General features: G+C 42.3%; 1 protein-coding gene across 3 annotated transcripts in view; it reads left to right on the plus strand.

Annotated features, from left to right (window-relative positions):
• dpp6a (dipeptidyl-peptidase 6a) overlaps positions 1-15,839 on the plus strand; it is a 165,496-nt gene that overhangs the window by 67,990 nt on the left and 81,667 nt on the right. Inside the window, exon 1 of one of the 3 annotated variants that reach the window (XM_084034002.1) lies at positions 10,365-10,491. The exons of the other annotated variants lie outside the window; for them this stretch is intronic. Within the exon in view, the coding sequence (XP_083890128.1) occupies positions 10,435-10,491 (57 nt within the window). The 5' untranslated portion in view covers positions 10,365-10,434. Of the gene's footprint in view, positions 1-10,364; positions 10,492-15,839 lie in introns of those variants that run through there. 3 annotated transcript variants of the gene reach the window in all.

The raw sequence follows: 15,839 nt of genomic DNA on the forward strand, positions 1-15,839 counted from the left end.
GGCTGTTTTTCTCAAGTCTAGTCTTGGCACTTCAGTTCCAATTAAGGCAAATTGTAAAGCTGCAGCTTATCATTTTATTTAGGACAAAATATAGTGCTAAAGAAATGGTTTTTGCAGTTTGGTGTGAGAGAACTTGATACATCATCAATGGCCAACATCACTAATGCTCTTGTGGCAAATTTCTGCAGCTAGCTTCCAACATCTCGTCGATAGCCTTCCAAGAAATTGGAGCAGAATATGAATCCCAATAGCTTTTGAATGAAAATGATCTTACTTGCACCGATACATTCCCAGCGCCCCAGAAAGATGGACTGTAGTCCGACAAAAGCCTCGCTTTATCCGTTTAATTTATTTTTTTCACGCCGCTGGTGTAGAACTCTAAACTATCGTCAGCCTAAATGAAAAATCTGCCCACTCTATACAACCCTGGTACATTGGCTACCACAACCCCCCCTGTCAGTCTTTCATTTGTTCTGCTGCCTCCCGATGTCACACTTTGTTCCCGTCCTTAACAGACTCACCCTTCCTGCCTGCCAGGCTTGATATTTGTCGCAGAATGCATTTGCTCACAAATCCGTTTCAAGTCAATTAGTTAGCCAGGTTTTTGCCCCGCACAATCGGAAATCCTTCCGCAGCTCGTGTCCCTTGCCAGGGAACAGCGGAAGGTCAAGTCATATACCCCAGGCAATGGAGCAGCTGGCCTGTTGCTTGCTAGGAGGACGGGTTCTGGCAGGGAGACGGAGAGACCGAGAGCAGCAGAGAAGAAGCTCCTGGCAATCAGAGTTCCTCTCTCCTTTACCACCTCCCCTGTGTTCTCTCCTGCTGCAAACAAAGCAGGTCATCGTGTTCAATTATACCGGGCAACTGTACATCAATTAATCATCAAAGCAAGCATGACTTCACACTCATCTTATCCGACAGGCAGAGGCACCAGCTGTACTTGCGGTACATTTGATGGTCTTTTAAAAAGATAATAATACAGATAATGTGTTTGTTCTAACTTTGATAGACACATCTGAACTATTCTAGACATGTTATTGCAAAAAAAAGACGAGTTGAATTTCACTCAGTTCTCCCTTCTGCCTCTCTTACATAACAATAAGAGGGATTTAATCATTTTATATTGTGCTTAAAGTTAGTGGAACATAATATCAAGTGCATTCACTTCAGGGTTAACATTTAAGAATTCAGCTTTCAGAAAATACATGTTTTATTATATGCACTTCCACCCGTCCAGGGTAAAACGTTGTTATTGAAATTATTACTGATATGCAGAGGGCTTTGACATTGAATCAGAAAAGCTTGATGAAAGTGTCGATTCTGATAATGAATCGCAGCCGTCGAGGTTATTTGGATTGTCTTTGTCCGAATCCGCCCTCCTTGTAGATGTTTTAGTGAGTTATTTTATTGCCTGCCTGGAGGATGAATCCCCCCCTGCTTGCAATCTCACCTTTAATATTTCAAATCATACTCATCCTCATACAAAAGAACACACCTCGCTGCTTTTACTTTTGTTATTATCTCTTGAATCAGCTCGCGATCAAGGCCAATTTGCTCCATCTTCAAAACGGCAAAGTGATTGACTTTTAAATGTAAAAGGTACGGATGTGTTTTGCCTTCAGGGATGGAGACAGAATATCTGGGTGCCAGCTTTGCTTTCAGATCCTCGCTTCCCTCCCAGAGCCGCGATGCCTCTGCTGTATTATTCTGAAGCAAAATAACACGACACAAGCAGTATATCGTGGCGAGGGTGGCTTTTGTTAGTTGCGATACTCAGTGGGATGTGTCAAGTAGAATATGGGTAACGGCACTTATAAAAGGAGATCCAATTACAGTGTTTTCCTCCCTGGGCATCACCCAGATCTCCCGTCATATTCAAGATCCATTGTCGTACACTTTTTATTTAGTTTCTCTACAGTGCCGGTGCACACTCTACAATGCGTCTGACACCAATTCGGTGTGACACATGTCCGTAAAAAGTCTCTGTATTCAAATGTTCCCCGTGGCACCGATGACGTACTTGTCAGAACCCGTGCTACATAACCTTCCATTCTTCTCCTGGCTGGGTTAGACGGCGCCCCCACCAAGCCCCACTTCTATCTGGGCACCACCATGCACCGCTGGCCCTATTAGAAACCCAAGGGCATGGCTAACACTGCCGAGAAGCTCAGGCAGTGACAAATTCACAACAAAGCCTTTCTGTGAGGAATGAAACTACCATGGAGGTTGAAGGAATGAGAGGCGAGTGGGAGAGCAAGTAAGGGAGGGGATGGGGAGGGAGACCTGGTGTGATGAAAGCACATGTGGCCTCATGTGACAAATGTTCTCTCGACTTGTGATTTATCACGGTGTGGAGGCCGAGAAAACAACGACTCCGACTCAACCGCTGCAGCTGTGGATAATGGGGATGACTCCCTAAAAGAAGATGTTGTTTTTTTACATTATACAGGTTTAATATATTCATTGAGGCACAAGTTCAAGCGTTGTACTTTAAGACCATAATGAGGCAGAACATGATTGCAGTTTAGTATCAGTCACTCTTAACCGTGAAGCCCATGAGTCACTTTGGAGTAACTGGGTATTATCTTAATGCCCCCCGTGGAATGAAAGAGATGCTTATAACCGAGTCACAGTTCTATTTCTCATTGAGGCAGGGAAAGCAAAACTGCTGAACCGCACAGTTTGGTGGCTTACTGTTTATCGAATGTGCTTAAATGGAGCACACTGCCATAGCGCGGGAGCAGCTGCATATAATTAGGAGGCAGGTTGTGTTGTTTTCTTTGTTTATGCTTTCACTGAACTGTTACGTTTAATGCAAAACAGGTTATCTATTTGAGCCCGCCGAGATGGGATTTTTCGGGCCCGTTCCAAAATTAAAGAGCAAAAAAGCAACAATATATCGGTCGATATTTAATAAATTATCTGTGTGTGTGTGTGTGTTTGCAAGTATATATGCGTGTCTGTGTTGTGGCAGTACACTTTGCTGTACAACATCTCTAATGAGCCCAAAATAGATTCTTTCCATTTTTATGTTTTAAGTCATACACATATCTGCCTATCTGCATGTATCATGTGCACCAATGCCAATTGGTCAATCAAATCTGTATCTGTTGTTTATATTATATATATTCTTCATAGATGCTGAACAATCAATTTTATTGTGATGTGAGCAAAATGTTCCGCTTCCCTTTTTTAGCGTGTCACACCTTACAATGAAGAAATGTTGAACCCTGGTTGCAAATACCAGTGTGTTTGGAGTTTTATGTGAAGTATTTTTTAGATGTAGTTCAAATATTTGAAGGGCAATGAATATGAATTCGCTCCCCGATCCACTTCACTCCATCCAGTGACCCTTTTGATTAGTCTTGCGACCTCTTGTAATCGTCCCGATCCCCAGATCAACTGCTGGAGAAAGTGAACGTCGGACCCTTTAGTGCTTCGTTTTGGTTCGGTTGATTCATGGTGCTCATTCCCCACAACATTATCAGAAATAGCTCCATGAGAGATTAAAATCAGATGCCATTTGTATATGCATGAAATAATGAAAAAGACAGTATTTTGCACTCATGTACTTCTTTTAGACTTAAATAGCTTCTTTGAAGGGAACACCTGCTCAATTTCCTGCATCATTGGGAACAAAATCTGCCATCTCTTGAGACTACAGAACATTAAAACGGCATCTTCAAGTTGCTCATTACTGTACTTTACTAAGCTATAATTGCATGTTACTTTGATTTTGCCTGGCCTTGCATATCCACACAGGTGTTTGCCATAATTGTGACTTTCAAGAACTGCCTCGTTGGAGTTGTGCAGCGTAATGCAGGGATTTATACAATGTCACAGAACTCAGGGGACTAATAAGAACGATTTCATGCAACAAACTCACAGGAGGGAGAGAGAGAGAGAGAGATCCATCAAAACCCAATATTTTAAATTCCATCTTGTGTGAGCCAGATAACATGGACTGAAAGGGACTAAAACTCACTTTTGGAACTGCTTCACCAAGGCCATGATCCATTATTTGCATCACAAAGTCAAGTCAGCCATCTGTACAAAATAATAACATTCATGTTGGTATCAGCAATGGCTACAGCAGGCATACATTTTATTCGTAATCATGTCAGTGTCTAAAATATGTAAAATATTCACAACAGAAATGTGAGGCCATGCTATCTGGAGCTGCATGTTATCTCTCTCTCTCTCTCTCTCTCTCTCTCTCTCTCTCTCTCTCTCTCTCTCTCTCTCTTGAGAAGTGTTTTGGTGCAGACTACAAAGTGGACCTATTATACTATTATGCTTGCAAGGCTAGTTTTTATTATGACTATTAAAGGGGGGTACACTACAGATGCATGAAAGCAAAAAACAGTGTTTTTGCTTTCATGTCTTCTTCCAGACGAGTGGAAAGAAAACATTTAAAATACATGCTGAAGTGTTTGTGTCTAACTACACTTTGTCTCTTTGCTTATTAACAAAAGGTAGCATTATTATTATGTAACCATACCTTTCACTAAACTTGTAATACAAAAAAAAAAAATACTGTTAATGTAAGTTATCAACTGAGGAATTAATGTTTACTATATCCGCTTGTAGTCTTTTTCAAAATGTGATTTATGCTCGTACTCTGAGCAAGAAATCTCCACTTCATTAGCATGTACATATACAGTTTCATTTAGTTTGACAGCATTTCTGGTTTATGAAGTGATAAAAGGCATCACTGTAAAAACCTTTTAGTGTTAAGAAAATAAACGAGAGATAATATAGTTAATATAACAGATAATATAATGCCTCAATTGCATATTTAAACATTTCAGAAAACAAACCAAACATACCAAAAAATATTGTCTTATCCTAAGTAATCCACTTGTTATTTTACCCTATTCCCCTTAAGTAATTGGCTCTAGCTTCACAGATAAAAGTTTAGATTACTTAAGAATAAGAGCTTCCAAACATGTAACATACTCTGTTGTGTAATTTCTTCACAATAAAGTCACAAATGCTGCTCTATATTTGCCGCTGCCTGGTGTGCTAGTATCAGCAAATATTTAGGTTCAGGCTTATTGCCTTACAATAACAGCTGGTGATGTGATGTGAACTACAGGTGCGTCATAAAGAAGCAATAAGGTGACATGTTTCTTTCTTCTTCACCACTGGTAGACCATCAGTAGTTCTTAAACACTGCAATTAAGAATAATGATGGGTCATCATTAACAGCTGTCATACAAGAATGAATCCTCTCCAGCCGTGCCAATGTATAATAATGATAGGAAGCTAATGACATGTGGTGCCATATTCAAGACAATTTCCCCATGGCTTTTGCACTCACCATCTTCTGGCGAGGGGGGAAAAAAGCCCATTGTGCTGGTATTTTTCTCTTCATGCCCCCACTTCTCGGTGAAAGACTATGTGGCGCTGAAATGCGCCGTTGGAGCTGTCCATTAAGCGGTGCTGAAATCTATTTTTCGGCGCACAAGCTTTTGATGTTGTCTGGATCAGTATCGGGAGCTGTCCTTTTACGTGGTGCTGAAATGTGTTATAGCACGTCGGCCTTTTAGCAGGGCCCTAAATGTGTTATCAGGCGCTGTTTGGAGGCGTGCTATTATCCTGGGTGCAGCAGGAGGTGTTAGTCCCTGAAGGGGCGCCGGATCAGCCACTTGTCATCTTCACAAAGAGCATGTCATATTTTCTTGATGGCGTTCCTTTTTAAAATACTATATAGCTTGGGGTGTTTGGATAAGTGCTGCATACAAGGTCTTTTTTCCATTTCATCAATTAAATGTTCAGATTTTGTCTTAAAAGGCTCGAAGATTATTTAAAAAAAAAAAAAGGCTATTCACAGTCAGAAGTGTTTTATGCTTCACAGAACATAAAACACTGCCTCAAAGTAATGCTGAACGAACCCCATTTCATGCATGAGGCATCGGCTGTTGTCATGACTACGGAGCCTTTCAAAAATAAGATGATGTTCATGTGACACCTGTTGAGCATAATTCATTAGCGTGTATTAGTGCAGAGAGGAAAAATAGCATTGTGCATACTGTATAATTGGTTGCACATATAGGTCTATATGTGATACAGCAGAATCTTTAGGGCGCAAGAAATATCGCAAAAACATCTCAAAATGTGAACTGACGATGTTACTGACCCGATTGGATTCTGTGTCCTGTATTTGAGGATCATTCTTACTTTCCAGCAGGGAGGGCATCCTGTACACAGAATGCATGCTAATAAGGATGGAAACTTGTTGTGGAATCTGGTTCTGTTGACATTTCACGCCTGAGTAGTGTGAAGGCTGGTGAGTCACACCTGGCATCAAGCGCTGTATGCCAGGCGAGAGGAGAAACTACATCCTGATGCATCGCCTCTCTGTCAAGATGATGCGTCCGAGCTGTATTTATGTAAGGACCTCATATAGACTATTGGCAGGGAGAGGGAGCAGGAGGAGACATGAGAAAAGCAATTACATTTTTTTTTTCCCATTTCCCGATGCTTGCCATCATGGGTCAGACAAGTAGGTGTGGAAAAATTGAGGCGCATGGTCCCCTACGATGCACCACCTGCGAGCGAGCAGAGTCTCAGAGTGTGAGTCCCAGACCTTTGTTGTTGCTCCGTGTCAACGCCCGAGTAATCACTTATCCATCCTCGACCTCTCTCTGGGGGTGATATTGGTCTTATTTTGCGAGCAGGCTTCTTCCATCATGTAGTATACTAGATTTTGTCCGCGTCGAAATTTACGTCCTGAGAAATAACACTGCAGCCCCGCGAGGAAACGGATGCCTCCTTAAAGTATTTAATCAAAGCGAGTCATGGGGGTGTTCCAGCATTGGACAACTTTTGTTTTTGAAACATCCCATTACACTTGTTCCCCTGGCTATTCTTCGCACTGGGAGCTTGCTGCATAGGAGGGTTTGATATAGGAATTAATGAAACACTGATGGATGGCATTGGCCATGTGCAGTGACAGAATATGTTCTGGGAGAGTGGAGCTGGCTATAAATCGGAAAATACATTTTTTTTTATTTTTTATATTCCATTTTCTCCACAAATGGGTGTGTTGGGACACATTTTATAAATGTGGATGTGTGCATGCATAAGCTTAAAACCAAATGGGGAACCATGATTTATATATGTGGGTGCAAACACTGAAAACAACACCGTATACTTGGTTTAAATAATCATCTATCTATCTATCTATCTATCTATCTATCTATCTATCTATCTATCTATCTATCTATCTATCTATCTATCTATCTATCTATCTATCTATATCTAATTTGCCAAAGTAATGTGTTATTTGAGCTTTTAAAGCCTTTTCTCAAAACATTCAGAATGATTCCGCTCTGCCTGGCTGCCATTTCCAACTTCCTGGACAACAAGAGCTTTCACAGAAAAAACCCCACCAGATTTCAATGTAATGTGCATGATCCCTCCAGTAGCCATTGGTGTTAACAGGGATTTAATGTGTTAGTCCTCCAAATATCTCAATTAAAAAGCTGTACAGTCGGAGCCCTGGCAGAAACAACTTGTTTGCTTTACGTTGGGCACACTTTGCTTTGATTTGTGCTTCTCAAATTAAATTAAGGAAAGAAAACAGAAATTGCCTTCAATCTGTTCAACATTTGCTTTTTGGCTGTCGGAGCAGCAGCGCTTCCCTCCTCATCTCATCTTCTCGATTTGGATGATCGGAGGAATATCTGTTCGCTTTTTCAGAGGTTCCACTTGATTCACTTCTTGATCCGTTCCCTCTGTCTCCCCAGCCCATGGAGGTGATTTTCACAAGGATGAACATGAAATACGTCTCAGACACATTTTCCGAGTCAGCCAGTCAGCACCTCTTAGGTGCATTGATGCAATCTAAATGTAAATGCCAGATGCAAGATTTGCAGAGTTAATTGGGAATGTCTCTTTAACAACAGCAATTAATTTGTATCTGTAATCATCGCCTAGTAGCCATGATTTTGTTTCCAGTAATTACCGGAGTGCAATCAGTGCCAAAACGATGCCTCGGTGTATTGTGCTTTCAGATTATGACGCGTATTGATGAGGTTGAAGTTTTAATTGGGCAAAAGCGCCTTCAGGAAGTTCATAGTGTCGGGCCGGCTGCTAATCAAGTGAGTGGACGGCTCTGCTCGTCTGGGCAGGTCGGCACAATCAGTCAGTTAATTCCAGCCAGACTTTCCTGGAATGTGTGTTTAAACAGAGCCACCTCCCCCCAGGAGCATTCATCACTGCCGTCCCTTGTCCATTTGTCAACACCAGAGACACGAGGTTTCGGAGACTCGCTCTGTAACGGCGCTGCAATAAGGTGTTATTGTGTTCCCGGCTGCCGCGGTCCGACCACACAGCATCCGTCATCAGCCAATAGGGCTTTGGCCTTGAGTGGCCGTCGTTAGCTTGGCGCTGATTGATTGGCTGTTGAGAAGTTGTTTCAGTTTCATACATCATCGTCCTGATGGTAAACACAGTATGAGTTGTTGGGAAAGGCTGCTAATGTACTTTTGAGCCACAAGTGGACGATGAACACTTCATTCTTTTGTATCTTGATGCAGAAGCTTTGCGTGGTTAACCTTGAGATACGGTGGCGATTTAGTCAACTAAACTGCTCCGTTATTGGTCATAAAAAGGTTATGTACACTTCTAATGTAGTGTAGGCCACAGACAGCAAATGACATAACGTTCTCTATAAAAATAATTTGTTTGGCCTCACACGGGACATGAACACCAGTCCCCTGGGTCAAAGTCCTGTATTTGTTTTGATTAGTCCCCTTACTTAGGAATGTCCGTAGCAGACTTCTCAGACTTCAAGTTTCAGTTTGGGGACCGTGACGAATGGTTGATAAAACATTTGAAGAAGTCACTAAGAGCAACTGAAACAGAATAACGACGACGTCTCACCAAAAGATTTTATCCTATGAGGCTATCTTTTTGAAGGACAAGCCAGTTGCTCTCTGCCGACCATGTGGAGCGACACTGCAGACATTCCAGGGTAATTGACTTTACCGAGCAGCCGCCTTATTTTAATTAACAGTGCAGCACATTGGGTCACACACCTACAATATCATGAGTCAAACTGGAGACAGAGGTATTAATTAACATTAAGTACATATCAGAGCTTAATAGGGATTGTACAACACTTTTTGTAGATGTAATTAATTGAACAAGCCCAGGGAAACACGTCTGGTTCTCGTGAAATAAAGACAACATGAGAGTTCTATAAGCACTTTTGCAGTAAACTAAATTATATCTCAGTGTCAAAATTTTGTTAAAATCTCAATATGACTGAACTTTAAATGCAGTTTTTACCTCAGCCCTTACAGGTTTATGTTATTACTTGTATTACTTTATTACTCCATCCCCTGAATCGTAACTTTTTTCACCGCCACCTGTGTCTTAAACATAGTATCAAACATTCTCACTATTGACTTTTGTCTATTACTTCGCCTGTGTAGCATTTAATCCTATTACATTACATTCAAGCCAAAGTGTTTCTGTATCATTAGCCTACTAACGAGTCGGTGCAGCAACACATTTCTCTTTTGTTTCTAATTACAGCAAGAACGTTACATAACCCAGACATTATTCCATACACATGGAGGATTATCGGCGGGGGAAAGAATGAAAAAGAAAATCAAAGACTCGCTGCTTTAATTTCTAATTGCCCAGTTTACCAGCAGCTGTAACATTGGGATTGTGAATATAAGGACCTGCATGGTTTTAACGAGATGGACTTTTTTCTCTCTCTTTTGTAGTGAACGTGAATAAACTCCGAGAATGTGATTAAAGTGAACGTGTACGAATGTCCTTCTGCTTGCAAATGAATACACGATGAGCTTCTATTCCTCATGAATTCAACATTAAACTTTTCATTCCAGTGTACATTTTTAATTGATAATCCACTCCGCTCTGCAACACGTAGTCGCCCTTCGCGAGCCAGGCGGTTGTGTGCGTGCGTGCGAGCGCGCGCGCTTGTGGACTATTGAATGGCTCACGAAGAGTCCCGCGTCAAGCGTTTAAAGAAGAGATGCGCGGCTTCTCTCTCTCTCTCTCTCTCTCTCTCTCTCTCTCTCTCTCTCTCTCTGTCTGTGTCTCTCTCCCCTTCCTGCTATCTCCTCCCCCTCCTCTCGTTTCGCCTCCACTGTGAATCTTTTTGCCTTTTCTCTTCTCGAGCCGCTCGTCCTTCCTTCCACCACTTGTTATTTCATACCTTGGCCGCCGCAGCCTTCAGGCACCGTGAATAGCTGCTTCTTCTTCTTCTTCAGCTCCTCGTGCCTGCCGGGTCTCTGCTGCACCGCTCTCTCTCTCTCTCTCTCTCTCTCTCTCTCTCTCTCTCTCTCTCTCTCTCTCTCTCTCTCTCTCTCTCTATCACTCTGTTTGCATTCGTTTTTTCCTCCTCCTGCCGGGGAAACAGCAGTTTCGCCCCACCAGCTGTAGGGAACCATGACCACGGCGAAGGAAGGCAAGGCAGCGTCGAAAACGGCTCATCAGCAAGAACAGGTACCGACGAGCTCTCCTCTTGCCCCCGCATATGAATGTCAACATAACCCGCGTCGCCCCGCTTCGGATCCCAACAGCGACATGTTATTTGCATGCAGCGCTGTCGCGACTTTAATTCCCCCTACCTTTTGTAATGCTGTGTTGGAGCGGAGAAGAAAAAAAAAAACAATGTGGTGACCTAGACGTTTGCACTCAATTGGAAGTGATTAGCCGGTTCCGGTGCCATCAATTCATCACGGCAGGAGCTTTTTTTTATTTATTTTTTATTTACAGTCTCGCGTTGGCTTGCGATCAACATTGTTATGCAGCCATCATTATTCGGTGACTTTCCTGCACGCAGTTTGTGTGTCCCGTTCACCTTGCAGTAGGGGCGCGCAAATCCGCTCAATTAGCGCAACTTGGTTACGCAAGAGGCTCCGCAAATGTGGCGCTCATAGCAACAGGCGCGTGCTTTCTGCATAATATCTTCATTTTTTGTTTAAATCGCCTGACCCGTTCGGAACTGCCTCTCCAGTCTGATGGCAGGAAAAGACTGTTGCGTGTGAGTGCGGTGCAGGGAGGCTCACCTCTGCTTCCTTTCCAACCCGCATCAGTCAGTCTGTGATGATGGAGCGAGAAGCTCGCTCACGGAAACTATGGAGTTTATTTCTGAGTGTTGACATTTCATGAGCAGAAAAAAAAATAGCATCTTATATTGTGCGCTGTTAATGTCAGGGTTGACAAATAATGCACCTCCTACTGCAGTTACAGAGCCGGTGAATTTAAAGCAAAATGCAAATGTGTACCGGCTGATAGCTTTGATGAAGGTTTACACAGGCATTCGAAAGCTTTTAAAGTTTGTGGATTGGAAGAAAAGTTAATTTGACTTCACCAACTTTTAAGGAATGGCGCTTTAAAAAAAAGAAAAGTTTTACAATGTATGGATTTACAGCATCACAATGAAGGAAATGTTCTGGTAGATTGTTTTCATTGTGTCTATAGCATAGAATTATAGCTTGAAAAAAAAAGAACTTGACTAAGTGACACTATTACATCTCATTTTGCACCCATATCTTGAGACCTTGAAAGAAGACATTTATTTATATAATTGAATTGGCGAGCAAGCTTTTGTCAAACGTTCTGTCTGCTGTCACATGCAGGAATAAGGTTTCATTTAGTCAAGTTTCTTTCACTTCAGATGGCATCTGTCACTGCTAGCCTCCGTCTGCACATGTCTAAAGATGACAGAAAAGGTGAGAGGGACACTCTGCTTTATCCTGCCAAGCAGACAATCTCTCCCTGCTGTGATTTAGCTGCAGACTGTCAGTCACACCCTCGGAGGCAGCCAAAGGTCCGCCGGTCCCACCCTGCATTCTCTGCACACTGTGAAGGCAAAAACATCAGCATACACAACTGGTGGCGGATGGCAGCCTGTTTCCATCCGTCCTACAGTCCATTCAAAATCTCAGGAAGCCTGGACATTTCTTCAAATTTGGCATGAAACAAAAGGCAAATTTAGCACAAAGAGGAAGTGTTTAGAATTTCGTGGTCAAAGGCCAAGGTCACTGTGACCTCACAGAACGCATTTTTGGCCATAACTCAACGACTGATATGCCTTTATGACAATTTCACTCAAAAATTTCCTTGGATGAAATGAAGTGATATAATTTTGGACAGAAATAGATGTTAAGTGCAGCTTGACTGGTGGTCGGAAGCATACAACCGCAAGAAGCTAATTCTAGGGCATTTTTGTTTGTTGACATGAGAATCTCACCATTTTCGCCAACATGATTCCAGACTGCGCATTGCACAGACAGCACATTTTTGTATACAGAGCCAGAGTGTCCATTTTATTAATTCATTTTAATATGTGGTTTATATCATTACATCAGCGTCTTAAAATGTAAATTATTTTGTTTGTCACAATATACCATCAAACAGTATATCATCAAACAAAAGCAGCCATCCTAATAGGCCTTCCCTGATGGTCATTTGCTATTTTCTAACATCCCGTGGAGTGAAATCGACTAGGACTGATGATTCTTTTCATTCTCAATTGAGTAATTTGGATTATTCTTACAACCAATCATCTCACTGTTGAGTCTCTAAAATGCCAGAAAATAGTGAACAATGTACAACCTCACAATGTCCAAGCTCCCATCTTTAAACCACTTCTGTCCAATTCACTGTGGTATTTTCATTTGTAATAGTGAATAGAAAGAAAACAAAAAAAATATTTTTTGATAAACTGGAGATTTATTTATTTTATTCAAACCATTCATAGTTGCAGCACTTGACTGAAAAAGAAAATAGTTTACTTTACTTAATTTTAAAGGTTAGTTAACCCCACAGAAACTGACTTCAAAGGAAACAAATGACTGACAAGATTAGACCCACTGCTGCTTGAACACCAGTAAATAGTAAATGGTTGCTGTCAGTGGATTTTCTTGAGGCATGAAGCTCCAGCAAAGTGAAAAATTGCTTCAAGCATATCAGGTTGTAAAATCGGCAATGTAACATAGACACGCATGCACGGACGCCGGCAGGCACACACTTACAACTGGCAAACGCAGACATACACACAAACATGCACAGCCGCTGTGATTACGTGAGGTCCTGTTGTGGCCTCCTGATTGATGGTCTGCTGGCCGGGCTTGTGGCCCGGGGGACAGAGGACGGAGATAGAGGGCAGCTCACCAGAGATAGCAACAGCTCTTCAGTAATCAGCTAGCTGCAGCACAGAGAGTCACACCACTAGTACTCATTACTGCAACAGGCTTGAGGTTCTCAAGGTGTGAAAGGTTGAGTCGGGGTAGCGCCGACTAATGCGCTGTCAAAGCCAAGACAATTTGCACCAAATTAAAGCTTAAGTAGCATTTCTTTTTTTTAGACAAATGATAGAAGCAGTGTCCAGAGTAGAGCATGTTCAGAAACTCACAAATCAGCTGGCTTGGTAAACATATATGTACTATGAGCAGTTCAATGATGTCACACTAAAATGAGTAATTGGGATTTTCCCCAGTTCAGAATTATCAGTTGCTTCCCACGGCCAGTTGGGGCTTAGAAGCAGTGCCCAACATTTAATGGGGAAACGCCCCAGACTCGGGAAGTCATAGTGGGTAATGCATGCCAAAGGAAGAGACTTAGATACAATGAGAGCCGGGCTGAAAAGCAAGGTCTGCCCTGTTAAAGTTGCTTTAGTATTGGCTCGTAGTAGCAGAGCAGTACGGGACTTAAGGTGGAGAGATTCAAAGCCAAAACCTCAGATCAGGACAGCAGCTTGGGAAACAGCTGAGCTAGCATGCTGTGGGTGTTCCTGAAGAGAATGGACAACCAAGGGCCGAACAAGCGCAGGACTTTCACCCAGGAGACTGCTGTTTGTCTCCTGTGTGAAACCAAGTGAGCGTTGACTTATTTTACCGTAGTGCTTCTGTAACCACAGTCACAAGTGTTGTTTTTCCACGTACAAAACCCCAAAATTGATCTTTTGATCTTAAACACTCCGTAAGCCTACGTTGGCAGTTTATTTTGAAAAGGTACTGTATGCATGTCACAAGTAGAAGCTGACACAGCGTCCATGAAACGTGCAAAACAGGTGCGAACAAGGAACCTCTACCTTAAATGGCATAGTTTGTAGCGTGGGCCATTGAACAAGTTACAGTTTTTGACGAGTTGGGAGTGATAATGTCTGTAAAACATGTCTATTAGACCGGCAGGTGATTCTATTGCACCATTAAATCTAACGGAGGAAGCACATGGGCTTTTTTATATGCTTAAGTTTCTTCGAAGATACTTTAATACCACAAGTGCTTGATGACATTACTCGGGTAAGTAAGTGTTTGGGGGTTGTCAAAGGTTGATCAAACTATGAGTATTTTAAAAGGCGCCTGCCAGCTATGAGCTGATAAATGCAAGGGTCAAATGTGAAAATGCTCACTTGAAAGTCAAAATTTCTGACGGGAGGAAAAGGCCAGGTGATGACACAGCCTTTTGAGATGGAGAAAGGTTCAGATATTGTCGAAAACTGATGATATTTGATTTGAGTATTTCCGTGTTTGCACTGTGAAAGCAAGCACGGTTTTGATCAGCTGTGTTTTGTTTCCCTCACCTTGCTGTGGAAGAACTGCTGCCTCAGTGGTCTGCTGATGAATAGCTCCAGTGATAAGTGCTTAAACAGATGTTAATTAAAGTGGCAACTTGCACACATGACACAGTGGGACGATGAGGAATCACCTGCCCGGCACCTGCTGTGGCTTTCGTGTTTTTGCATGAACTTGCTTGCGACATGTGCGATACCACAGCGATGGCGTTTCAGTGCCCCGAGTTTATTTTCTTGGCGCGTCTTTGCAATCGTTTCCGTTGATTGAGCTTAAACACATTTGATAGGCAGGCGATGTAGAGAATGATACCACGGCTCCAGAAGAGTTACAAACATGTTGGAATTCAACAGCGAAAATTGTAACTGTGCAATTATTTAGATAAGGGAAACCCTGGTAAATCCATGCTTACCTTTTGTCCAGAGATCCGTTTTGGTGAACTTTGATAGCAAATTAGTGCTGTCGACCAACAGCATATCGCACTGGCAACACAGAGGAAGCTAACATAGCCTGTTAGCTGTGTTGACCCTTCCACTTATATTTAATTTTCTTCATAAAAGAGGCAGTTATTTGACAGGAGTCCAACTTATTGTTCCATTATCACCCAGCTAACCAGCTTGCTAGCAAACTGTTGAAATGCTGCCCACCCACCCACCGTGTTATGCCACTGCAGCACAGCCATTAGCAAAGAACGACGAGATGATTCACTTGTGGAATGCAAATAGATGATAGGTCAATTTCCTTCTGTTTGCTGAGTGCCCTTGGCTGATAAGCTGGAATGGTAGATGGATTTTGTGGAGAATTGAATGGCCTTAATGTTTGTGCCATAGTTCATCTTAAGGGCAATTATGAACAATCGCGCCGTGATGTTAGGGGTCTGAAGTGGAGATTAGAGGCAAGATTGCCAGGCAGCAACCACAGCGATTCATCATGATTGTTGTCATGATTTAAATGTTCTTTGCCAAAATGGCTTATAACATGAAGGAGGAGGAGGGGGGCTTTAATACAGCAATAAATATTCAGTGTTTGGTGCAACGGTCAAACTAAATGTCATGAGAATCCTCCATCTTGCTAATGGCCTGTGAAGACATCAGGTGTGTGCATGTGGGTCTGTTTGTCTGCGTCGAGCAGAAGTGAACACACCTCAGGAGGAATTTCCAAACAGTGTGTAAAAGCGCCTCATTTAGGAAAAGGTCAGCATTTTTTCAGTCAGGTGTCTACCTTTGTTGTATCGTAATTGTGTCCCGGAGCTATGTGAGTCAGCACGGGATA

Source organism: Eutrigla gurnardus (assembly GCF_963514095.1).
Source record: "Eutrigla gurnardus genome assembly, chromosome: 18".
Classification (NCBI taxonomy): Eukaryota; Metazoa; Chordata; class Actinopteri; order Perciformes; family Triglidae; genus Eutrigla; species Eutrigla gurnardus.